Here is a 24383-nt window from a genome sequence, read left to right on the forward strand (position 1 = left end):
AAATGTTTCAATTAGGCCTAACGCTTAATATATACACTAGTATGTGTGAGTTTAAGAAACAGAAATACATTAGGATTAAGTATAATAACAGAAAATATTTGTGTGTGTGTATATTAAGTGTTACAGTCATTTTAATTTTAGGGAAACCTCTTAAGTTTAACACATAAATTCATGCTGATGTATTCATTGACATTTTTCAATCAGGTTTATGAATGTGTATACTAGCATGTGTAAAAATAGTATAATACTAGAAAATTTTTTTTTAATATATACATATGTGTCTGAGTATATAGATGAATATATGTATTTTATTTCCATTGCTGTTATTTTGATTTCAGGGGAACCTCTTGAGCTAAACGCACAGGTTGATGCGATGATTTATTGTTTCCAGTGTTGGGCGACATTGAGCACATGCATATATGCAACAACTGGTGAGCGGCACTGGTGTGAGTGGATGAACAGCCTGAGGGCACGTAACATCTGGGCGGGGCAGCGGGGACAGCGGCTGTGTGTAAACCTATGGTGTAAACACCGGGTTTCATCCGGGGCAGGAGGGGACGAGGCTCTCTGCCCGATCACAGCGGCTCGGCTCGGCTCAGATGCGCAGCGGCCCGACGCAGCAGCAGCAGCAGCGGAGGAGAAGAAGAAGAAGAAGGAGGAGGAGGAGGAGGAGGTCTGGAGGCTGCTGGTGAATTACAATTGGGATACGAGGCTACAATGAACCAGAGGGGTTTTCACCACCGCGCGGTTTAGTCATTAATCGCCGTCTTCTCTGGGATGGTTTCCTCCTGTGGTCCGACGCGGGGATGATTTTTCTCGGCTTGGTTTTGCCACAGAGGACCGCGGAGACCTCGGAAGGCATCGGTCATGCTCCCCGGTAAGAGAGGGGGGTGGGGGGGGGGTCTGCTCCAAGATGTCCTTCTGCTCCTGACTGGGTGTAGTGATGAACACAACCTGCTCTCTCTGTGTTTATAGCTCAGGCCCGCGTTGGACTCAACAACACGCCATTTGCTCCTGTATTCATGATTTTCTTTTAACGTTAAAAAAAAACCCGAGTTAGCATCGTGTCAGCGGGCGATACACCTGCGACATGTTAGCTTAAATGCTCCGGTTAATGAGCCCGGCGAGGGTTCGATTCCGAGCCGGTGCTGCAGATGAAGGGTGGCCGCTGTTGCAGCCTCGCACGCCGGGTTCTAATGTGGGAATGTAAATACAGCCATCTCTCCATCTGGCTCCTGTTGTTTTCTCGCGCCTGTAAACACGAGCGTGTTGTTTGTGTGGCGTGTTCGTTTAAAGAGCAGAGGACGTACCACAGGGCTGCCACCGCGTCTGGAGGCGACGGGCTGCAGCTTTAAACTATTGAATAACCGTGTCATGCTTTTTCTTTCTGGGAACACACAACTTCTCCCTGTTGCTGCAATGTTGTGGAGCATGTTGCTGCTGCTGCCCGCTGGGCCCTATCGATTTCACTGCTCTCCTTTCTACATTCTGCCTGTTCTCATGCAGCTCTGCCAACCCTCCTATTATTAACAGATTCCTGAACTAGGATGTCTGTCTGGATATGAGGGGAGAACCCCCCCCCCCTCATCCAAATGTGTTGTGTGGGTCAGTCAGGCCCTTCAGGGTGATTCCTTGCTAATCCTCCTTTTGGCTGTATCTGGGAAACACCTTCCTTTTCTTTCCGCTCCCAAGCGTTTTCTGAAAGTGCTGATTGCTCCTATTTTAGGATTCTTGTATTTACAGGGCGCTTTGAATTCATGGACCATTAGGCCATTTGCAAAGAGGCCCGGTTTAGCTGCTTTATTGCAGGGGGGAAGCCAGGAGACCATTCATGCTCTGTTTCATCTTGATCAGGGGGATTTTGACACATGTTGGTGTTTGTTTTCACTCCCCTCTCTCTCTGTTTGCTGTTGTCTTTAAATTGGCAGCATGGCACTACTCTCTTCTGTGAAGAGCTCCCTGTGGTTTTCATGCTGCTTTTGGTGTTGAGATTCAGTCAAACACTATAAAATTGGACCTTGATCTAGATTGGTTCAAACACAAGGGTATTAATTTGTTTCCACTTAGTTACATCAAGGTGACACCGCTCCTTTTATAATGCCCTTAAGAAATGGGCTGACATGATTTGAGCATCTACTTCAGTGGTAGCTGACTTTAAAAAAAAAGTATGGTCAAGGTGTGTGTCACACACTCGCCTCTGGGTCCAGACCTCTTACCTGGACATTTGGACATGGATTTAAAATGAAAATGTGCTTTCGACTCAATCTAATGTGTCCTGGGGTTTGGTGTGGGAGCTCAGGGAATCAAGTCCCTGACTCTGTGATGAGTTAAAAATACACCATGAGAGCAGTAGTGACATGGATAAGGGAGAGAACTCACACACATTTCCTCAGCTAGAGAGAACTTGAAGGGCACAAAAGAATCAGATTAGGCTGTAACACATGTATAATAATAACTGTAACTGCATGGCTGTGGCGGCACATCATAAGCAGCTCTGAACTCCCCCCAAAACCAACAAAGCGGATTACAGCCACAGTGGAACATGAAAACGAATGTGGAATACATGGAGAAATCCCTCCAGGTGTTACAGAGCAAAGGGAAAATGTAAAGGAATAATCCCTTCAGACGTTAGAGCTGCATTCCTTTCTTTATTACTCCCCCCACCTCAGCTTAGCCGAATCCAGGTGGATAGCAATCACCAGGATTGCTTTGTTTCACCCCTGATACTTGTGTCAAATGTGCAAAGGTGAGCGTCAAGGCCAGGGAGGAGAAACGGAGGGCCGCACGATTGGCCCGTCCGAGCTTAAGCTGACCTGCTGTGTGCCGATAAGCGTGTTATAAATCAGTATTTCATGGATATAGAGGGTACATGAAGAGATCACATTAAAGTGGGGGTTGGGGGGTGGGGTCACCTGACCTTCTATAAGCCCCCCACAGTTCAGGGTTGGTCAGATGGAGGTAGTTCAGTGGAAAATCCTCTTCATGGAATCAGCTGTAACTGATGCTGACTGATCTCTTTTTCAGTCGGGACCTGCTTTTTCCCCTTTGGATTGAAAACATTTGGGTGTTGACATGTCTATTTCTGATCCTCACCACATCTTACAGAGTGTGTGTGTGTAACATCCTTGACGTTTGATGCTGAATGGCAATAAGAACCCTTCAGATAAAGGTCACATTACTGTTCTCTTACAAAAGAACAAAGCAAGGGTCAGAGTTCAGATGCATCAGGAAAAAACACCGGAAAGCGTCATCATGAAATGTTGGTGAAGGAATTGTGACGGCCAAAGTTGCGACATGTGATATGAAATATTAAAGAACCCCAGTCTGTCTCACTGTTGGCCTACTTGTGACTCGTTTCAGGGCCTTTCACGCTCGTCCAACGGGAGCTTTGTCGTGTTCACCCTGCTCTGGTTACCATGTGTAAGTTTACAACAGCAGCTGTGTCAACGACAACAGTCAACATGAGGGCTGCCGGCCTCACCTGTCTTTGCTGAGTTGATATTTCAGCTGCTCTCTTGCATCTCAGCTGCTCTGGGCCGCCTGTCGAAAGAGACTCAACAAATTGTGCATCCATTGTCATTATCAGCGGAACTGAGGCTTGTGCCTCAGGCTTTACTGTAACATATTAAGGCGCACTCAGTTTAAAGTCATGTATTTTATTTTATTGAATCAGTTATATAAACCCAGCAGCCTGTTCCTGCGACTCTTGGGCCAGATAAAAGCTGACAGCTCAAGAGAGTGAATCTCCTTTAAGAGCTACAAGCCTTCCTGTTTATCGTGGGGTGAGAAAACTGTTGCCTGTAGCAGTTTAGCTTCCCTATGAATGTTGTGATCTAATATGTATGACTTCGAAGCTGCATAGGGAGAAGTGCGTTTCCTTTTGTGGACACGGTTTGGACGTATACCTTACAGGCCTCAGTGTTTAGCCTGCCGGACTTGAATATTAAACCCTTCGCTGATTTGCATTCTGTGATGCATGCTGCACAGGGGCAGCTCACTCTCATTGCAAAGCTCATGTTTTAATCAGCACGCCTCCCTCAGTAGTATCTATACCCCCATCCAGAGCCGGTGCCTCATCCCCACCACACATGCTATGTCAACATGTGTTTGATGATTGTGGTGCGGTCATATTTCTTATTCACATCTCCTCTGATCCTTCCTCTTATGCCGTTCTCTGTGACTCTGTTTATCTGGGTCTTCTTGGTCCTGCCGTCTCTCCCGCAGCCTTCTTTCTGGAATGCGATGCGTTGTTATACCTGTACCTCGGCGCACATCTGGACACCAGATGTTAAAGAAGTTAGAGCTTGACTTCAATCAGCCAGACCACCGATCATATCAGGTGTGTTATTTGTTAGGCTCAGGGGTTGGAGGGCGACCTGTTGCAGCTGGTTGGTTCTCATTCTTCCTCTAGCCCTTGTCATTCATGAAAGCAGTGCTTGAGGTTGTGTTAATGTGGGAGAGCTTCTTTTTTTTAAGGATATATTTGATGTGTTTCTCTTACTACTGCAATGTTTTTATTCTGCCCTTTACTGAAAGAAAACATCTTGTTAGATTGTGGCTCACTTGGAGATGTCTTTCTCTTTGTCTTTGTTTTTCTTCAGCTTTCTTTGTACAGGTGGCACCATTTCTGTTTTAGCCATTTTAGTTATTGCTCTGATAAGTATTATTGCTAACTACATTCCTGATATTCCTAAATTCCGATATATTGGCCTCTGGGGGCAATGGACAATATTTTGGGGCTTCCGGTGTAGAGAGCGCATCTAGTCCAAGACTCTCCTGTTCACCATACACTGTTTACAGTCTCATGAGTCTATACAATTCTTCACAAATCAGAAATAGCGAAAAAAAATGTATATGCATTTAAGGCCCAGCTAGCATGTTGACTAATCTCTATACGGCTAAGAGGTGATCATATGAATGCAGATCAATTAAAGGGCTGATGCACTTCGGTCAATGTATTCCACCTCTTAGACCCTTCACACGGACTGTTTACCTGCAGGCAACCCAAGTCTGCTCAAATGTGATTGCTCAAACTAGAAAAAGAAACCAGATGGCTTCCAGCCCCAAAATCGTATATATAATAAAGTATCAGTTTTAAGTGCAGCTCACACTGTCTGTGTGATCGAACTGCTAGTAACACATTGTACTTGTGCTGGCAGAAATAGAATCAAGGTTCAGGAAGTGTTAAATGTAATAACGTTGCTGCTCTTTGGAGAGCAGCGTGTCAACTCTGTGATACAAGAAATCTGACATGTTGCATTTAGACGCCACTGGTGTCTGTTGCTGTGTACAAAGGTAACAAGAAGAGACTTTGTTGATTAACACCTTCTAAAATTGGTTTCCATGCTATGTCTTCCTGTTAACGTTTGCTAATATCAGCACCATTTCTCTACAGGTCAAAACCACAGAGTGTATTGAAGTGAACAAAATTGACTAATTTCATTGTTCATTTAGAAGAGGAAGAATTTAATTACCTTTAACATACTGCTATATCAGTTATAGCAGCAAAAACGAAGCATTTTTCAGGACTGAAGGATAAGAGTTGTTAGTTTTAAAACGAGATAAAGGACACGTTTTACTAAGTGAAAAGGATCATACCAAGTTTCTATGCAAATGTTTTGGTAACTGGACAAAGCCATTCTTAAGAGGCATGGCAGCCTTTTGGCTTCTGCATTGAGCTTTCTAGTGACGGTCCAGTAGAATACCAAATGTCTCTGTCTGTCTTCTTTACTGCTTCTCTCGGGGGGTTTATCACCCCTCTGCTCAAGAGAGCACAGACATGACACTGCATGTTCATTCCCTGGAGATAGTCCTTCTCAGTACATTAGATTAAGTTGAAATCGGATAATCATGGACTCAGTTTTGTATAACAAGATTCATGTGGTGAGCTTTTGTCTGAGGGCAGTCATAACTCTGCCATTTGTTTGTGTGAAAGGCTCTCACTTGTGTGTCAGTGGGAGGTCAAGCATGCTGGAGGTTTTCACACGTACAGGAGCAAACAGCAGCTTCTGGTTCAGTTCCAGGACAGGGGCCAACGCAAACGCCATAGAAGTATTTCAAGTATGTCTTCGCACAAAGTGAGCCTCATTCTTTATGATGTTTGACTGAGGAAAGCAGAACACTATGTCTTACTCACCCAAAAAAGCAGAAAGCTGGTCAGTCGTGAGTGGAGCTTTGAGACAGCTGCTGAGACTAACGGGACAGATAAACGTTTTTAAGTCTTTGGATGGTAATTTTGATTCAGCCCCTGAGGCCTTCCGTCTAGATTAGTTGAACAGAGTCATTTTATGATTTACTCGACTGGCAAAGAGACAGCAAGATGCTTGTTTATGGCAGCGATTTGTGAGCAGCGTTGAGTGAGAGGCTTTTGGCAGAAAAACGCTATCGCTATTTTTAGATGTCAATTCTCTATTGGGTATCATGGAAGAGGCTTTGTTTGTAATGACTTTCCATTATGTGGGGAAAAGTGCATATAAATCATTGCTTAAATTCAGTTCTCAGCAACAGTTATTCTTTTTCCCTTCTCTTTTAGCTGACATGAAGGGATATGTAGCTATAACATATAGAAATGTACCAACACGATATAAAATACATTTCATATAAACCTTGATGTTTACGACAGCAGCAAACCAGAAACTCCCTTGAAAGTTGCGTTTATATATTGCCCCTGTTCTTTATTCCATCAATGTGTGTCTGGCTCTGCTCCTCTGGCTCCCTCTTTTTTTGGAGTCGTAACTGAGCTATTGAGACATAAAATGCACACAGTTTAGCTTTCTCCCACTCCATATCTCTCCATATATTTTTACAGTTACTTATCCTGTCTCATTTGACATTCTCTTTGCAAATGAATTGGTTTGCTAATTTCCTCTAAGAGGTCATTTTAGATTACTGCTTTTTCTGTGTTTACAATGCTTTTAAATTTACTGTTGGGTTTCTGCTATGTTCTGTGCCGTATTACCGTGCTGCATGTCCTCCCTCCTGACTCCCCTGCTGATCTGCAATCACTTTACACGTTAACAATAAACACCATAACCAATCAGAAGTTTAGGACATGTACAGGACTTGAAGTTTACTTTGTGTTTGTTTGATTCGAGTTTATGAGACACCAATTTAAACGGATTGTAAACAAGTCCAACATCTTGCGCACACACAGTTCACACACAACTCGAGACGTAAAGTGACGCAGACAGCCAGGATATCAGGGTTAAAAGGACCGGAACGATCCAGATTCATGTCACACTATTATTAAGCTGATCTCTCTTTTTTTTATCTGTTTGAAGGATCTGTCTCTAGATTCCTGAGCTGAGCTGCACTGGATCCCCCCGATGCTACCTGGCGTAATCAGATCTAGGAGACACCCATGTTTATCTACTATTGACTTCTTGGAAATGCAACTACTGACTCTCCACCTAAAGTCAACACATGGCTGAAACTGCAAGGTTAGAGAGGATACAACACTTAACAATGCCTACGTATATATATATATATATATATATTTTGACGATGCTTCTCAGCTGCAGGTAAAACTTAATTTCTTTCTCATCAGGTGAGGGTGTGGTTGGGAGCGTGAGTCCTCAGAATTACATCACATGGAGGTCAAAGGACATCTGATCACATCAATGGGTTTGGGGGCTCCTGGTGAGTGTAAAGAAGCGCACCTTCGTGTCTGGACAAGCCTGAAGCGGTCTGGCAAACCTATAAGATTGTGTTTTTTCTGACAGTTCAACAGAAGGAACGTGTTTTCCTCAGGGGAACAGCCAGCTGAAAAAACAGCTGTTATGTGTGAAGGCCCTTTGTTCACACACTGTCACCACAGCTGTCGGATAATCTTATCAGAGCACTGAATTACTGTGAACAGACATCGTACTGTTTGAAACAGGCATAATAAGACTGTTTTAGTCAGGAAAGTTTCTTAGTTTGATTCCTTGAAGTCTCAATTCCAGTCAGTAGGATCAAAAATATTTAGTCTCTAGTTGTTAAAGGACCTGCCTGGTATTTTTCTACAAATTCCTCATGGTCAACAAATCCCATGAGAACACAAAAACAGTGTTGGTCCATCTCTCAAAATGCTCCCTACCCTGCCAGTGGTTCTTAGTGAAGAAGTGAATCCTTGAAGATGGGTCAAATATAACTATACATTTTAACTTAGAAATAAAGCACAAAAAAACCTGTACATTGTACTTCTAGTGGACTTTTCCAAAACAGAATTTGTGAAGTTGTTGGATTATATAAAGCAGCAGGACTGTGTGTGTCAGACTGACTCAAAACAATCTACAGTTTATTGTTCAAGGTAATGAAGGAACATGTCACTCACAGCAGTTGTGGGGCTCCTTGATATGTTTTTACTATGTTTTTGACAACAAACATGGGATGTGTTGACAATAAATAATAGAGAATATTTCCACCCACATCCCGTGTTTCCTCTAATTCTTTCTGGTGCGTTCTGTGATGTGTAGATGTTCAAGGCAGCCAGGACAACAAGCTGCAGGCTGAGAGGATTTCAGCTCTGCAAGAGAGAAAACAGGCCCTGGAGGCTCTGCTCAACACCAGAGTGGGAGAGCTCAAACATGTCTGTCTGCAGGAAGCAGTAAGTAGCTTTATCTTCATTTACGAATCATACATGGTCAGGGATACAATATTCTTGCTCTGGAAAACTTTTTTTTTTTGTTCATTTGTTTTTTAGTGAAGATTGATTGTATTAAAGTTGGTTATAGTGTATTTTTTTTTTACTCACAACTTGCTGAGAATCTGTGAGGTCTTGCTTCTCACCTAAAATGAAACACATATTTATAATTACTTGACAGCTCCAGAGAACTTGTCAGTGCATGTTAATGAAGCCACAGCAGCGTCACAGCTTTTTAACACATCCCTGTGCTTTCAGATTGATGTATTGTACACCACTCTCTCTTTGTGTGTTTTATTCTTTTATTCACAATCTGTTCTTATACTATGATCTGCAATCACCATGCAGAAGTATTAATTCATTAAGATGATAGAGACATATAGCTTGTGTGCACAGGAACTTCTGTGGTGTGAGTCTTTCAGCAATTTTCCAGCTCAACACCCTTGTAGATAAAAGAGTGTAAAGCTGTGCACACAATTATCATGTTGTAAGTGTATCTAATCTTGAAACTCTACTCATCTGCAGGTGTTAATCTGTTTTTAACTTTTTTATCATCATAGTAATATTTATAATAAAGATTTCAATGCATTTAACCTTTAAAGGTCTTTAATGAACCTTCCGGTAATGTGTGAAGTTTGTTTTTATGTAAAACCTCTGAGCTCACACAGAAGGATAATGAATGTCCTTTATAGGAGCTGACTGGAAAGTTGCCATGTACTTTCCCCCTGGAGACTGGAGAGAAACCCCCGCTGGTGCAGCGCAGAGCTGGCCTGGGGCCCAACACCAAGGCAGAGGTAAGTCAACATCTTGAATATCAATTGTGTTTAGGCAGCAGCTGTACTGTTGTGTATACTTGTGGTCTAACACGGTTGGCTGTCCCTGGCTGCAGGATGAGGCTGCCCAAAGAAAGCAGATGAAAGCCATCTTCACTGGTGCTCTGTACAGACACTCGGAATCAGACAGAAATGTCCCAAATAGCAAGAGGACAGTTCATCGAGGGTGTCACACAGGTATAATTACACGGCAACACTAATAATGAACGTATCAGGGATAAGTGAATAAAAACCAATCCACATTGTTGTTAACACAATGACCTTTGCACTTAGGCTCAGCAAAGATATCAAATATCCTGCGGCATTGTCTTTGACCTGAATGCTTATTGTCTTTCAGAGGACACAGTGATGTCAGAGAGTACAAGCTCCATGTCAGATTCAACATCCCATGACAATGGTGAGTCATTTTACACCAAAATTAGTGGGTATAAAGGTGATTGACTCCTTTCCCATTGCCAGTGAAGGAGTTTATCTCTCAGCTTTTTCCCCTTGTGTCATATTCAATGTCGCAAACACACCCAAAACCGAGAAGCTTTCTTACCATGCTGTTCACCTGGGTGTCACTTTCATCTCTACCGATCAGAGCCGGAGCCGATGATAACCAGCGTCTACTGCACGTTGTACTCCTGTGTCTCTTGACCAATTAGTGAAAGCTGATTGAATCCATTCCCATTGCAGACAAAAGCATGATGTTAACAGTTGCTACTGGGTCTTTTGACCAGTGGAAAAGGGACCCCTGGTGGATACTCTGTTGTATTTCCATATTCAGAATCCTAAATTAGTCAGTGTTACTCTTGACACACTCAAAATACAAATATGCTTAGTAGGTGTGAAGCTAATTTTCACTTCTCTTGTTAAAACACCAAATAAAACTAAGCAGTCACATTTCAGTTTCAAACGCAAAATAGCACACTTGGCTTCTTGTGCTTTTAATGAAGACAATACTTTTTTTTCGTTTGTGAGTGGGCTTCATTACAATAACAGTTGTTTGGTTTTCTTCTCCCCAAAAGAGTCTTCTCCCAGCGTGGCCACTGACCAGCGCTCTCTGTCTCAGCCCCGGCTCACTGTGGGCAGCCCCGACCACCGCATCAGCAGGAAACTGTCTCCAGTAGAGATTTACTATGAGATGAGGACACGTCGCAACTCTGTCACAAGCTCTGTCAGGTACTGGAAGTGACCCTGTGCTACAGGCTGTGCAGTTTGATCTGTTTGTACATGTTCTTGTGCACACATGCTCATGATTGTTTTTATATATGTGTGATGAATCGTGAATGCATCAATGTCCTCTTGTGTCGCTCCTCACAGCCCAACTCACTCTTTACCGAGAAGTGCATCTAACGTTGAAGGTAGAAGTGTTCCAGCGACTCCTCTTTTGGCGCGAACTGCTCCAATCAGTGTTCATGTCAGGTAATGTGTGTAATGTCTGACGCAGCACAGCTACAGCTCCCTCCCACTGTGTGTTGGAAAATGCTTATTGACTTTGTTTACTGCTGACACAGAGTCAGGGTTGTAACAATAATTAGTGGCATATGTGACTATACCATCAAGGGCTACAGCTCATTAAATTGTGCCCCTTCTGAAGTCCTGTGAATTGCAGTTACATAGTTTTGCTTAACATTGCTTTCACTCTCTCTTTATCCATAGTTATCAGAGTCTTCCACTAATATAAACTCTTGTTGTATTCACATTTCTACCTTAGGTCGGATGCGTCAGGGGGTAATGGTTTGAAGCAGTGGTCTGGCAGCCTGGATGTGCCATACATGATTCCACTGGCACAGGAGGGCTCTTCTTCTGACCGCCGAAGCTGCCCATACAGCTCCCGGGCCAGGCGCAGTAACAGCTCAGAGGCCCTGTTGGATAGGTCGAGCCTCCCTGATGACCCAGCACCCAGAAACGGGATGCCCCCCAGAGGAGGGCCTTACAAGAGCTCAGAGACACTGACTGATGGCAAGCTGCGACAGATTCACTTCGGCAGCCCTGAGAGACATGTGGACGGTTCTGTGGATCAGGCCAAAATGCGTCTCTCCATGGGCGGCAGAGGGGCAGGGGGAGGCTACAATGAGCTACTCATGGACTATATCTGGGGGAAACAGCAGAGGTTGCAAGTGCAGCAGCAGTTGTACCAGTCCACAGGCAGGATCTGGCAGGACATACCCTCTCCTCGTTCCTCCACAGCAGTGGTTCCTCCCCATGCCAATGGTTTTTCTCATTCCCAGGTGCATCTCCCCAGCGCTGCACCTCCTTACAGCCCCATGGTCCTCCGAGGGTCACAAGCTGAGCTGCGCAGGGTCAAAGTCACCAGAACAAAATCTTGTGGACCTTTTATTCCTTTGCAGCAACATTCCCAGGATGGAATACTATTGTCAGCATATGAGTCTCCCCTTCCTGCCTCTGGCACCACCACATCTTCCATCCCCAACCTGCACCCTTACCAGACTGAGCTGTCTGGCCCCTCCTTCAGTCGCAGAGCCCCACAGTTCTCTCTCCCGACACCAGAAGACTCAACTAGAAGCCTGCATAAAGCCCTGGCTCTGGAAGGACTGAGGGACTGGTACCTGAGGAACGCTCTTGGTTATCCACCGGCCGCCTCAAAGGGTCACGAGACGGGTATCTCTCGCCTCTCACACCCCCACCCGTTGGTGCACCAGGCTCAGTCTGTCCAAGGTGAAGCAGCCAACCTCAACAGGCCTCAGATACCCCAGTCAGCCAGCTTCCACGGTATCCCAATGCATGGAAGGTCAGTACCTTTTCTTTCATTAGTCTGTGTGCTTTGTCTCTAAAACCTATATGTTTGTCGATGGCAATAATCTGTCTTGTGGTCTAGCAATGAGATGGAACTTTTTCTTTCATTATTGTGCAATGTTTGGCATTTGACAAGAGCATTACAAAGCAGAAGAAACGTACTATCACTTAAAGAGATGAGCTTTTTGTTTTCAAGATAATCAGTTGATATCGATAATTATAACAATAAATGTCACATTAATTTGAAGACTGATGTTTGCTTCTCAGTGAAGGTTGTGGTTTTAAACTTGTCTTTATGAGTTACCTGTGCTTACACAATGCATAGGGATTATATCAACATATATTGAACCTTTGTTTTTTTGCTATTGATGAAAATTATATTGCAATTATTATTGATAGCTCTGGTTTTGAGAGGCCTTTTGTAGCTCAGCTTTAAGGGCTATGTAAAAACTTTAACTAAAATACTAACATGCATGTTTGGGAACACATTCACTCAATCTTTTTGTATCGCTGACATTTAACCGTGTTTCTCTGTTAGTTGGAGTATTCTAGCAGAGGATGGTGCCATTACTCTTATCTTGTCCCCAACCAAGCCATCAATCATTCCGACTTTTATAATCGTTGGGTTTTTATTTTTGTTTGCATTTGCCTTTTTTTATTTTGCATGATCAGCATTATCTCCTGCCGCTAGCTGGCTAGTACCAACGTCATGAATTTTGGATTGTTTTCAGATCAAACAACCTCAGATACTAACTACTCAAAGGCCTCCGTAAATTGTTTAAAGTGGCCCATGAGGAACAGTCACGTCTACACATGTAAATGCGATTATGCATTAACGTCCCCTTAATTGTCAAGGATTTTTACTTTCTTCCTTAATTCCAAAGGCATTTTACAAATTTACAAGCGAGCCCTTCTCTGAGCTGAATCATATTCTGACCATGATTCATCCATCATTTTTATTTCATGAAGATATTCTCTCACTGTGTTTTTACGCTTTACTGCTTGCCTCTCGTTCGTGGAGTGTTGTATTGATTTGTCTTGCCTCCCAACAGGTCGATGGAGTTTTCTCTCTATCAGGAGACTCCTCAACAACAGATGCAAGAGGTGACCCCAAAGGAACCGAGTGCAGACCCAGGCACCCTAGTCTGACGCAGCAGAACACACACACACACACACACACACACACACACACACACACACACACACACACACACACACACACACACACACACAAAGTACAGTATATCATGAGCAAAAACACTGTAGCCTCACACTCACTTACACAGACAAATTGATACAATGTGACCTCAATTGCAAAGCAAAACATGGCGACCTCAGCAGAAAGAGACTGTAGTAAATGACAAACTGTAGCTGTGCAGTGTGAAAAAGCCTTGGCAAGTTCCCCGTCTTACAACTGATTCCACCAGTATGAAATTAAACCCAGTGTTCTCATGCGGATGTACGCTGGTGTTACAGATTATCTACCAACAATATGGTTATGCTGTTCTACATATATCGACATTTCTGGTCCAACACAAGCAGTGAATCCTTCCTTATAAACCCTGAAAAGTCTCCTGAGATATACTTTTTTACAGAATATATACAGTCTAAATCACTATTTTGTATCTTCTGAGATATAAAGAACAGTTATATTAAAGAGGTAATTTATTTCTCATTAATCGTGTGATGTATAAAGATGTTATATGAGCTCACGTCATCTCAAAACTATTAATACATGCCGGTGAATGTGTGTTTGTAAACTATACAAAACGCAAAAAACATACTTCAGTCCTCATCTGTTGTTACTTTCACAGCCATTTGTATTTTTCATGTTTGATAAATGAAACGGGCCATGAACTATAGCATAACTGATGTAGCAGGACGGGAGTGCCTAAAAAGTTTTAATATCAAAACTAAACCATGGTTGGAAAACTTTAAAGTGCTTTCTAATAATCTGAAATGCTAGCATTAAGCCTCTGTGATTAGCCTATCACGATGTGAAAGCAGTTCACGATGTCAGAGTGGGGGTGTTTGGAATGATGTCATATATTGTGATTTTTTTCTGTTTTTGTTTTCTAGATTCAGCTCGATGCTGGCTGATAAATGTAGCTTTCTCTGTGCTGACCTTCCACCAAAAAGAAAAATTAGACCAATTTCAGGAAAAACCTGAGGGCTGTAATGAGACCTACTGTATGGCAGTAGCACATGACTGTATGACGATAATTTACTCATATCAAATTATATTTTTCTGCATTTACTTGTGGAGGATTTGAGCATCATACAGAGCACTTTATGAACATCTTAAGCCTTAATTCCTTATGAAATTGTCCCCATGAGAGATGACCGGCAGTAGGAAGGTGAAGACAGGGGTTATAAAGGGGCTAGTGAGTTTTGTCAGCATCTGCTGAAGGTCTATTGGAGTGTTAGTCTGTATATAGCGTGGATTGTACTGATGAGTTTCAAGCTGATATTTTATTCCCATACTAATATTGTAATTTTCAAACTAACCCACAAAATACATATTTAATCACAATAACCTCCCCCTATCCTTCCACCCCCAAGTGAGCACTATTTAATTGGTTGTAAAAAAGTGAGGTTGATGGTGTGGAGAGAATAGAACTGCTGCAGTATTGAATGACGGTGTGAGCAGGTCTCATACCAGTACATTTGTTTATGAGAGTTCATGCTTGCTGACTTTTGTATTTGTAATGATTTTGACTCATTTCATATGTTTGTTTTTTGTGCTGTTTCAAAAAAAAATTAACAATACCAATTTTTAAAAATCTGAGTAGTAGGTCATAATATATTTTAAGAGTCTTACGGTCTTGGTAGCCTCATTGTAAAATTGAGAGAAATTGGTTCAAGAAACAAAATCTTCAAGGAAACTGAAAATATTTATCTCGATGTAAACAGAACGTACACATTAAGCATTTTTTTTCCCCCTTTTAATGTACTTGATCTTTGGACATTTAGGGCCCATTTGAATGTAGTTCTTAATGTGTATCATATGTGATGTTTTCTACTGTTGCATTCACTGTAGCACAGCACAGAATGTGACCTGGTTTCTTCTGCTGCCCGATGTGTTCACATCCTCTCATTATCCAGATTCATAGAGCTTCTTCCAGCTGGTGAAAACCTGAAATCAAAGACCAAACTGCTGTGCACTGGGGGTCGTAAATGTATTTTTCATATAATGTACTCTGTAAGTTTAAAATAAATTATATAAATTTAGCTCTGAAGCAAATTTATTCAAACTATACTATATTTAATAACATATAACATTTTGTAGCTATCTACTGTAGCTCTTCCTCATCAGTGCGGGAATCGGTAATCTGTGTTTCAAAACATTTCATCAGCAGTGTGACGTGTCAATATTTGATTATTCCGATTTTTTTTTTAAAGATACTTAAGTGCAGCTGTTTACTTTTTCACTCCTCTTTATAACTAGACCTATGGAATATGACTAAATGGGTCTGTCCTATACTGTATGTATGAGATTGTGCATTCATTCTACTAAATAAAGTGTCATGTTGAAATCAACTCTTGTTTGTTTATTGTAAGAGAACGTATGTTTTTTTTCAACAGACCATTTTATATGTATAAAATAACATTCTATTACATTTACTGCACATTAGATTAATACATTAAATTTGAACATAATAAAATAAATAAAAGTAAATTATTCATATATAGGCCCTTACATATGCTCATACATGTACACATTCCATCCATGTACAAAAACAGATACATATATATATGAATGTGTTGATGGGGTATGCGTGTGTGGAGTGGCTTAAGTTTTGTTAATGAAAATAAAGTCCTTACAGTACTCCTTAAATTAAAAGTGTTAACTTTATTTATAATTTAAAAGACACTTTAATACATGTATAATGTAATGTATATACTACAATGCTGCAACAAAAGAAGTAAATATTAGATAAGATAAGGTAAAATCAGATGGAAATTTTGTACCAGCTTGCGCCGAGATTAGAGTAACACAATATAGAAAAGAATACAGTCAATAAAACAATAAGAGTATTAATTCTAAAAAAGTTAAGTGAAAATAAAGATAAAAGTATAAAGTTCATTATAAGTGAAATTAAATAATAAAGTGTATAATGAGTAAATAGATAGATAGATAGATGTACAGTACTTTATTGATCCCAATTTGGGAAGTTATTGTATTACAGCAGCATGTCAAGGGCATTTCACAAAGAGCAAAGAAAAAAGGCTAAATACAGAACTAGTGCTGATATAAATAACACGAGAAATGAGAATAAAATAAATATGTTGCATGATGGTAGTAAGTAATGATAATTGGAGTAAGTAATATGGAATATTGCTCATGATGTTGAACAGATGATGAAACAAATTGTAACTGTGTGTCCTTCTGTGTGTGGTATTTTTAATATCATTGCCATAATCCTTTTTAATGTGACCTGTACTCTTACATTAAGGTAAGTGACCTGTAAAGTAGTTAACTGCTCTTTTTTTTTATATCTAGCATATTATCAAAACCTTAGGACAAAGTATTCAGGTTGTAGCTTGAAGGGTTTTGCAGCATATTATATTAGAAAAGTACGGAAGCGTATTGCATTCACTTGAAAAAAAATTGTTTCTGTTTTTCTGAGATAATTATCTCGGAAATTCCGAGATAAGTTCTGATAAAAAAATTTTTTTTTAAAACAGAGCTTTTTTCCCATGCTTTTATTTTGAAAGTAAAGTTCCTGTATAGACGCGGACTTACTGTTATGAATCTGTAACTTCACAAAGGAAAGGTTTGATGTTTTAGCGACCCTCCGAAGAGGCACAATCTCTTACGGTGTTGTTTAGTTGTGTAGTTTCAAATAAACCTGAAAACATCAGTTGAAAGTCTCGACCATCTTTCGGGGGATATGCTACAGATAGATAAAGGATAGTTTTCATTTTTGTCCATAATTCAAATATTTCGTTTGTTAGTGTAAGCTATTTTATTTAGTGGCTTTATTATGGAAGGTTGATGTGTAGTTCCTGTTATAAGCAGGGTGTTGGTTGAGACTCTTGTTTTGAAAGGGGTTCTAACTGAAGGGGGTTCTGTCGATAGAGAAGTGTTGAAGTGTGAAGGAAAGGAAACGGGTGTGATTCCGGCTGAGGCCTGTGACAGTATAAGAGAACAACACGCTCGGCTACATTAGTCTTTTGTGGTTCCCTGTTATTTATACAGAAGGAGAGTCTGACAGTTTGAAGCGACGCTATACGTCATGGCGCTAATACAAGAAATCGTGCCAAACAAAAGACTGTCTAAGAGTGCAACAGTTACATGTAGCCCGCTGAACAAGGGCTCTGTGCGAAACGTCCATGCAAAATGTAACTTCATCAAAATACTAGATTACAATTATCTCAGAAAAACAGAGCCCCCCCCCCCCTTTTTTTATGAGAACTTATCTCGGAATTTCCGAGATAATTATCTCGGAAAAACAATTTTTTTCAAATGAATGCAATACGCTTCCGTAGAAAAGAAAAACAACTAATAAATAAAAATAATACTGCATAGTTTGGAGAATTACCTCCTCACCAGCTCCAGAAAAATGCTATCAGGAACACAGTTAACTACCAGCAGCAGCAGTCTGCTATTCCTGGAGATGACACACACACACACACGCACAACGCACACACACACACACACATACACACACGCACACACACACACACACACACACACACACACACACACACATGCTTAGAGAGGAGCACGCGACTTGAGGGACTCTTCTCTCCTCGCGCCAGGCTGGTTTTATCTTTATTTAGTTTTCATTAAAAGCGGACACATCACAGACCGGGTGAGTAGCTGTTGAGTTTGTATTAATATGGTTCATAGTTATTCGTGTTACCGAGTTTTACGGTGGAGACGACAGCGCCACGTAGAGCTAAGTTTTACTCCTGATAAACTTCCTGTAGAAACCTTCAAAATAATACTGCTCAGTGTGGCTGACGGAGCTAAATGCCAAAGAAGTTGAGGAAAAATATAGACCTTCTACGAAATATATGACATAAAGCAAGAAATGTATATATTAGAGGACTTAAGTTGGAGAGCATGTACAAAGTTTTGCTCACACCAAAGAGCTAATAAGTGTCAAAACCAGTGGACAAACGCTGCTTAAACAACTGGAAAAAACAAAGCTAGCCATAATTAGCTTTATTCAGACTTTTCTTTTCCTATAAGGAGCTCATAGTCTTTGCTTTGTTGTTCCACAAATATTTCCCACGTTTCAGAATGTTATTTAACTAAAAATGTAATTAAACAATAGAAAATATAGCAACAGGGACAAGCATTTAAACAAACAATGCAACAGCTAAACTGCAGCTACAGTGCCAGCTACTCTATTCCCTTATAGAGCTAATCAAACCTCATGGACTGTCAAGACTTTTATTTTGAAGTTCCTGCTAATACTTTCTATTTTCCCATGTCATATGACCTAATCCCTCACAGACATCAGTTCCTCCTTCCAGTTCCACATAAAGTGTACAACCAATCAACAGTAAGCCCACTTTAGTGACTGATGTCCTTTGAAATGATGAAACAAGTAATTTATCTGAAATCATGTTTACAACTCTGGTGACCACACTGCAGCAGTGCAGTTTCATGAAGAGCTCGGTTGCAGCTGGGTCAGTGTCAGGAGCTATTTACGTTGACATGCCATTCATCCAGGCTAAAAATAAACATACACATCTACTGGCCCTTTTGAAATGTCATCGCAAACAACCCACCGCAATCAGCACAAACTAGACAAACAGCAGCTGAATTCTTGTGTCAGACTTGACACCCTCTTCCATTTGTAAGTGTCAGAATTCATTTTTTCGTTGCAGCTTTCTCCCCGAGTGCTGCTGTCACCGGGGCTCAAACCCATCAGGCTCCTGTTCAACATGTCGTCATCATATGCTGCTGCCATATCATCCCTCATCACAGCCAGCACCTTTAATCCAACCATCACCCCCAGGCGTCGCCCCTCCCCACGCGCAGCGGGGAGACCTTCCCTCCAGCCCAAAAAATCCCCTCACCACCCTCCAGCTGTACAGATACACCCTCATTCACCGGAGCCTCTGGTGTCGGACGAGGAGCAGGAGGAGAATCCTGCAGATTATGGCATAGGTAGGCAGCGCCACAGTGTCAAACACCAACACTCTGCCTGAGACCTCTCTTCTTTGATGCAGGTGGCACTTTGTGTTGCAGGTGGTTATTACCTGGTTGAGATCGAAGAGATCTTTGTTGGCCGTTATCAAGTGGTCAGAAAGTTGGGATGGGGTCACTTCTCTACTGTGTGGCTCTGCTGGGATATGGAGTAAGTACAGGTTTTACCTTTCAACTTGCCCTAAATAACGTTATAACACAGTGTTGTTATTATGTAATATTACATAAACATAATAGCTAACTACCATAATTGTTTGCATGCAGGAAAGGGCATTTTGTGGCTCTGAAGGTGGTGAAGAGTGCTCAAATCTACACAGAGACGGCACTGGATGAGATCAAACTTCTGAAATGTGTCAGTGGGACCACATGGATTTTCTTTCTTTTTTTCTTTTGCAGCACACAATTAGTGGACCTAACGAGAGTGTTATTAATGCATGAGTGTCTGCATAAAGAGAACCCTAGTGATAGCATGTAGGTTTAGACTATTCATAGTGATTATATATTTATTATGCAAACACTAACACAACCAACATCTGTGTTTTATTATATCTGTTGTTTGCTGCTAGATTATGATGTCATTTGCTAACATTGTGATTGTCTTTATCATTGTTATACATTGTACTTTTTGTTGATATTGAGACATTTTGAATATATCATCATTAGGTGAGGGACAGTGACCCCAAAGATCCTAAACGAGAAAGAATCGTGCACCTCATCGATGACTTCAGGATCTCTGGAGCCAATGGTGAGCGTATCCTTTACAAAGAAAAGGCTTAAGCCACATAATGTCCCTGTATCATTATTTAAGAAGCTAGTGGTGCAGGTATGCTTTTCTATCAAGTCATTTTTACCCTTCTGTTCACATATTCCTACAAATACAGAAAACAAAACTTTGTACCAAAGCGATGGGACTTAAAATATGTGGATCAGTGTCAGCGTGTTTAAGTTTTCTCCAAAAACACAAGAAACTCTGAACCAAGTGTACAATATGAAACAAGGTCCTTAGCTGCTCACCAGATGTGTGCATGGTTCTGGAGGTTCTTGGCCACCAGCTGCTGAGGTGGATCATCAAATCCAACTACACAGGCCTCCCTCTGCCCTGCGTTAAGAGCATCCTCAGACAGGTGCTGTGCAAACCTTGTTTCTACATATTATGCTCATGTCATGTAATCAGAAAACATCACTTTTCTCATATTTTAAGGCTCCTCTCTGATGAAGTCTGTTCTAGCTGGCCCACTCAACTGCTTCCAGGTCATGTTGGAAATGTCGGGCTCCACTCTTACTTTACCCGGCTTTGTTAGAGGCCTCGTCTAGCAGCTAGGCGTGCATTATGGCAATGTGAGGCTTCATGACATCATATGACTTCACAATACCCCAGAACTACTGGCAAGGTGTTTCAGGATCTTCAGGGTCTGTGTTTTCTGTGGAGGAGAGGAGCTCCCTTTACCGTGAGCTTTAGGCTTTTTAACATTGCAGACATCTTACATACAAAAAACTTTTTAACACACAAGAGGAAAGGGAAAAGCAGGAAAAGCATAATCTGTCTCCTTTAAATCATTCTCCATATCTTTCACCACTGATTGGAATATTTTTGTGAACAGACCAGCTTCTATTTTTACTCCTCCTTCACATGAGGTACAATGACAGTGACGCCATTTCATCCTTTATCCCAGGTTCTGCAGGGTTTAGATTACTTGCACACTAAATGCAAGATTATCCACACAGACATCAAGCCAGAAAACATCCTCCTGAGGGTGGACGAGGTTTATATTCAGAAACTGGCTTCCAACACCAAGCTATGGCAGCTGCCAGTGTCCTCTGCTATCTCTAGCTCCCCAGGTTAGTGATGCTATGTTACGCTAAACAGGGCCCTTTTTTTTGGTTGAATAATATGTATGTTTAATCTGACACATATTCACATTCTTCATGTATTTTGATATTCTGTGCTTCTTTTCCTCTGTGGTGATTTTTATTTTCTGCCAGTTAACGGAGGCCTCAGGGAAAAGAAGGTGTGTAGCCTGAAAATATGCATTTCTCTTTATCATTTAATCATTTTTATGTATGATGTAGTATGTTTTTATTTTTTACAATCACATCATAATTTGTGGCTTCCTGCTGTGACTTCTTAAGAGTTTGTCCAACTTTTTCGGGAAGCTGACGGGAGTTTTCCACACTCTTGGGGAGTGGGTAAGATAGATGTTGTGTCGGGTTTTTGCACTTGAGCTTCTTAACTGCATGTCGACAGCCACTAAAGCCTGGAACACACTAGACGACATATCAGATTGTTAAAAAGGCAGGGAACCAGACATTTATCTGTACAATTACCTTTGGGGCACATAGTAGGTATCAAACACAGTCATTCTGCTGTACTGTTCTTTCTACCATCACACATTGACACTAACATCCCAGAGCAATATTGTACACTTTGCCACAGCACGTTGGTACTGTGTTTACAGAAAGCAGCTCCTCTGGCTCCTTTCTGCGTTGGAGTCAAAACACATAAAGAGCAGAAACAAGCAATACTTTTTATTCTTACTGTACAGCTATTGTATTCAGTACCTGTATCTATCAAAATTACAGTCCAGAGATAGAGGTACTGAAATAGTCTGATCATAAACGATGCATGTCTCCATGTTGTCTCATGCTTGTGTTGAATATGCATGTGAAAACACATGCTTGCTCTTGTGACATTGTTGTGTCACCAACTGGCTCCTGTAGCTTAGTTGGGTGAACTGGGGGGTTGGACAGGACACACCCTCATATACACAACCTCCACTGCAGTTTCAATATAGCCACTTGTTTGAAAACGATTAGAAAAGATACAAAACTCAGAGTTTTAATTTCATGTAAAGCTTTGTGGCTTATTGTAACTACAGAGATAAAAAAGATGAAAAAGGGGAGAATTCATGGCACTAGCATAAGATTTTAGGATTCAGTCTGTAGCTCTATAGAAGATATGTTGTATTTGGAAAAATGAAAGCACAAAGACAAAAGAAACAATGGAGAAACAGCACTAATGCAGATAGTCCTGAGGGTTGTGTGTGTGTGTGTGTGTGTGTGTGTGTGTGTGTGTAATTATGATATAAAAAAATATTTAATCTGTAGTGCATTGCTGTCTGCCAGACATACTACCACAGGGGGGTGCCAAACTCAGAGTTTAGAGTAGCATGAACAGGCATGAAGTTGTTGGGATGATTCATTCATTGGTTCATTGTTTTTTAATTCAATGCTTATTTCTTATTGTTTCCCTCCCCTGAATGATTGCTCCTGCAGTCTAACAAAGTCTCCAGGAGCCCGATTAACCGACTGACGAGGAAGGACAGGAGTCGACGAGGACAGGAGAACCAATCTGACCTCAAACAGAAAGACAAACCTCATCTGACATTTACCGATGTCACGCCTCCCTCCAGCACCTACAGCTCCACCTGTCAGACTAAGCTCTCAGGTCCTAACCTCACATTAAGGAGGCAGACCCTGCTGCTGGAGGATGGACTGGACTTGGCTCCATTCAGCAACAGAGACTCCATCTGCTCGTGGCCAGACCTCAAAAGAGATGCTCCTGTCTCTGGCTCCAGGTCAGCATTATTACATCAGACTGCTGACAAAGAGCCACCTCCACCTTCATCATCCTCCCCCTGTGGTTCGTCTCACAACATTTGTGTTGTTGTTTTGTCCCACTAAACTATGATTTGCATGAATATGATGTAGGATGTTTATCTACAGATCCTGTTAGGCATCAAATTCTTTAATGTGTTACAGGTTTCAGTGACTCTGACACTTTACCTTTGGATCTACTGAAGCCACAGAATGCTGATAAAATCCTCATTAAGATTGCTGACCTGGGCAACGCCTGCTGGGTGGTGAGTTATTCATTTGACAAGAATAATACATTTGAAAAACTATTAAACTAGAGTGCATTCCTTCACCAAGGCCCAACAACCCCCTTTGAGACCAAATTTAAATTCAGTAGATCTGGATTTTTATTTGGATTAGCTCCAAGTTACACACACACATAAATATGAATTCCCAAAACATAATTTAATTTCCATTAATATCTATTAATTACTCTCAACAAAAATGTTGAAAATCACCAGATACAGGTAATTTAACAAATTCTAATCTCTTTGTTTTGGCAGCGCAAGCACTTCACTGAGGACATCCAGACGTGTCAGTACCGCTCTGTGGAGGTCTTGATCGGCGCTGACTACGACACACCAGCCGACATCTGGAGCACTGCCTGCATGGTGAGACAAGTACCTGCATAGATTTGTAAAACATACTTCCCCATCTATTATTTCTAAGGTTTTTATGTTTAACATTAAATTTAACTTAGCCATTTCTTGATTTGTCATGACCATCCTTTGTGTCTTCTTTAGGCTTTTGAGCTGGTGACTGGGGACTATTTGTTTGACCCCCAATCAGGAGCAACATTCTCCCGAGAGGAAGGTTTGTTTGAGTCACTACATCCCTTTTTTGTCCTTAATAAACTAAATATATGTACAATTCTGAATGTGCCTGTGTCCCCTCAGATCACATTGCCCACATCATTGAGCTGCTGGGACCCCTGCCATCCCAGTTTGCCCTCTCAGGGAGAAATTCCAAACAATACTTCAATCGTAAAGGTAAAGTAAGTTAGTAACTACGTGTAAAAAACAAAGTTACGTGTTATATACTGACAAATCACCTTAAATTAATATTTGAACTCTCCCTAAACTCAGAATAAAGTTTTCATTCTTCATATTGTACTTGATTAAAATTCTCACCACAGAGTTTTATTATCATGGTGGAGCCCTCACACTTGTTCAATTGTAGAGAATGTTTGTGATAAATAACTTTCAAATTTGTTTTGAAAAAAAAGTTAAATAATCCAAAGCGACGTCTTCTTTCTACTTTGTCCAGGACAACTTCGACACATCTCAAAGCTCAAGTCATGGAGCTTGTTTGAAATCCTACAAGATAAGTACGAGTGGCCTCAGGAGGAAGCCGTCAACTTCAGCTCTTTCCTCTTGACCATGTT

General features: G+C 41.3%; 2 protein-coding genes across 3 annotated transcripts in view; both read left to right on the plus strand.

The window, feature by feature from the left end:
• The first annotated feature begins 431 nt into the window (after nt 1-431).
• On the plus strand, nt 432-15738 carry ccdc120b (coiled-coil domain containing 120b). The gene is made up of 11 exons (XM_035152909.2): nt 432-877; nt 7281-7439; nt 7547-7638; nt 8457-8587; nt 9316-9417; nt 9513-9633; nt 9794-9853; nt 10467-10620; nt 10762-10863; nt 11156-12193; nt 13251-15738. Exons 3-11 carry the CDS (start codon nt 7590-7592, stop codon nt 13345-13347), a joined length of 1854 nt encoding a protein of 617 aa, XP_035008800.1. The 5' UTR covers nt 432-877; nt 7281-7439; nt 7547-7589; the 3' UTR covers nt 13348-15738.
• A 2121-nt stretch (nt 15739-17859) lies between these two features.
• Nucleotides 17860-24383, plus strand: part of LOC118104799 (SRSF protein kinase 2) — a 7050-nt gene continuing 526 nt past the window's right edge. Inside the window, exons 1-15 of one of the 2 annotated variants that reach the window (XM_035151969.2) lie at nt 17860-18017; nt 19045-19327; nt 19409-19517; nt 19631-19718; nt 20030-20117; nt 20384-20490; nt 21040-21205; nt 21350-21375; nt 21497-21553; nt 22640-23006; nt 23126-23226; nt 23503-23610; nt 23743-23812; nt 23896-23988; nt 24266-24383. The exon at nt 24266-24383 is cut by the window's right edge and continues 526 nt beyond it. In XM_035151969.2, coding sequence (XP_035007860.2) covers nt 19102-19327; nt 19409-19517; nt 19631-19718; nt 20030-20117; nt 20384-20490; nt 21040-21205; nt 21350-21375; nt 21497-21553; nt 22640-23006; nt 23126-23226; nt 23503-23610; nt 23743-23812; nt 23896-23988; nt 24266-24383 — 1724 coding nt within the window. In that variant the 5' untranslated portion in view covers nt 17860-18017; nt 19045-19101. The remainder of the gene's footprint in view (nt 18018-19044; nt 19328-19408; nt 19518-19630; nt 19719-20029; nt 20118-20383; nt 20491-21039; nt 21206-21349; nt 21376-21496; nt 21554-22639; nt 23007-23125; nt 23227-23502; nt 23611-23742; nt 23813-23895; nt 23989-24265) is intronic. The other variant, XM_035151970.2, reaches the window with a different exon arrangement.

This window comes from Hippoglossus stenolepis, chromosome 3 (assembly GCF_022539355.2).
Source record: "Hippoglossus stenolepis isolate QCI-W04-F060 chromosome 3, HSTE1.2, whole genome shotgun sequence".
NCBI lineage: Eukaryota > Metazoa > Chordata > Actinopteri > Pleuronectiformes > Pleuronectidae > Hippoglossus > Hippoglossus stenolepis.

What these genes read in the sequence shown, in the direction of transcription:
- ccdc120b (XM_035152909.2), top strand. Translation starts at nt 7,590, where the DNA reads ATGGAGGTCAAAGGACATCTGATCACATCAATGGGTTTGGGGGCTCCT. An exon ending in AATGGGTTTGGGGGCTCCTG is followed by an intron (nt 7,639 to 8,456) that starts GTGAGTGTAAAG and finishes TGTGATGTGTAG; the next exon opens with ATGTTCAAGGCAGCCAGGAC. An exon ending in GGTATCCCAATGCATGGAAG is followed by an intron (nt 12,194 to 13,250) that starts GTCAGTACCTTT and finishes GCCTCCCAACAG; the next exon opens with GTCGATGGAGTTTTCTCTCT.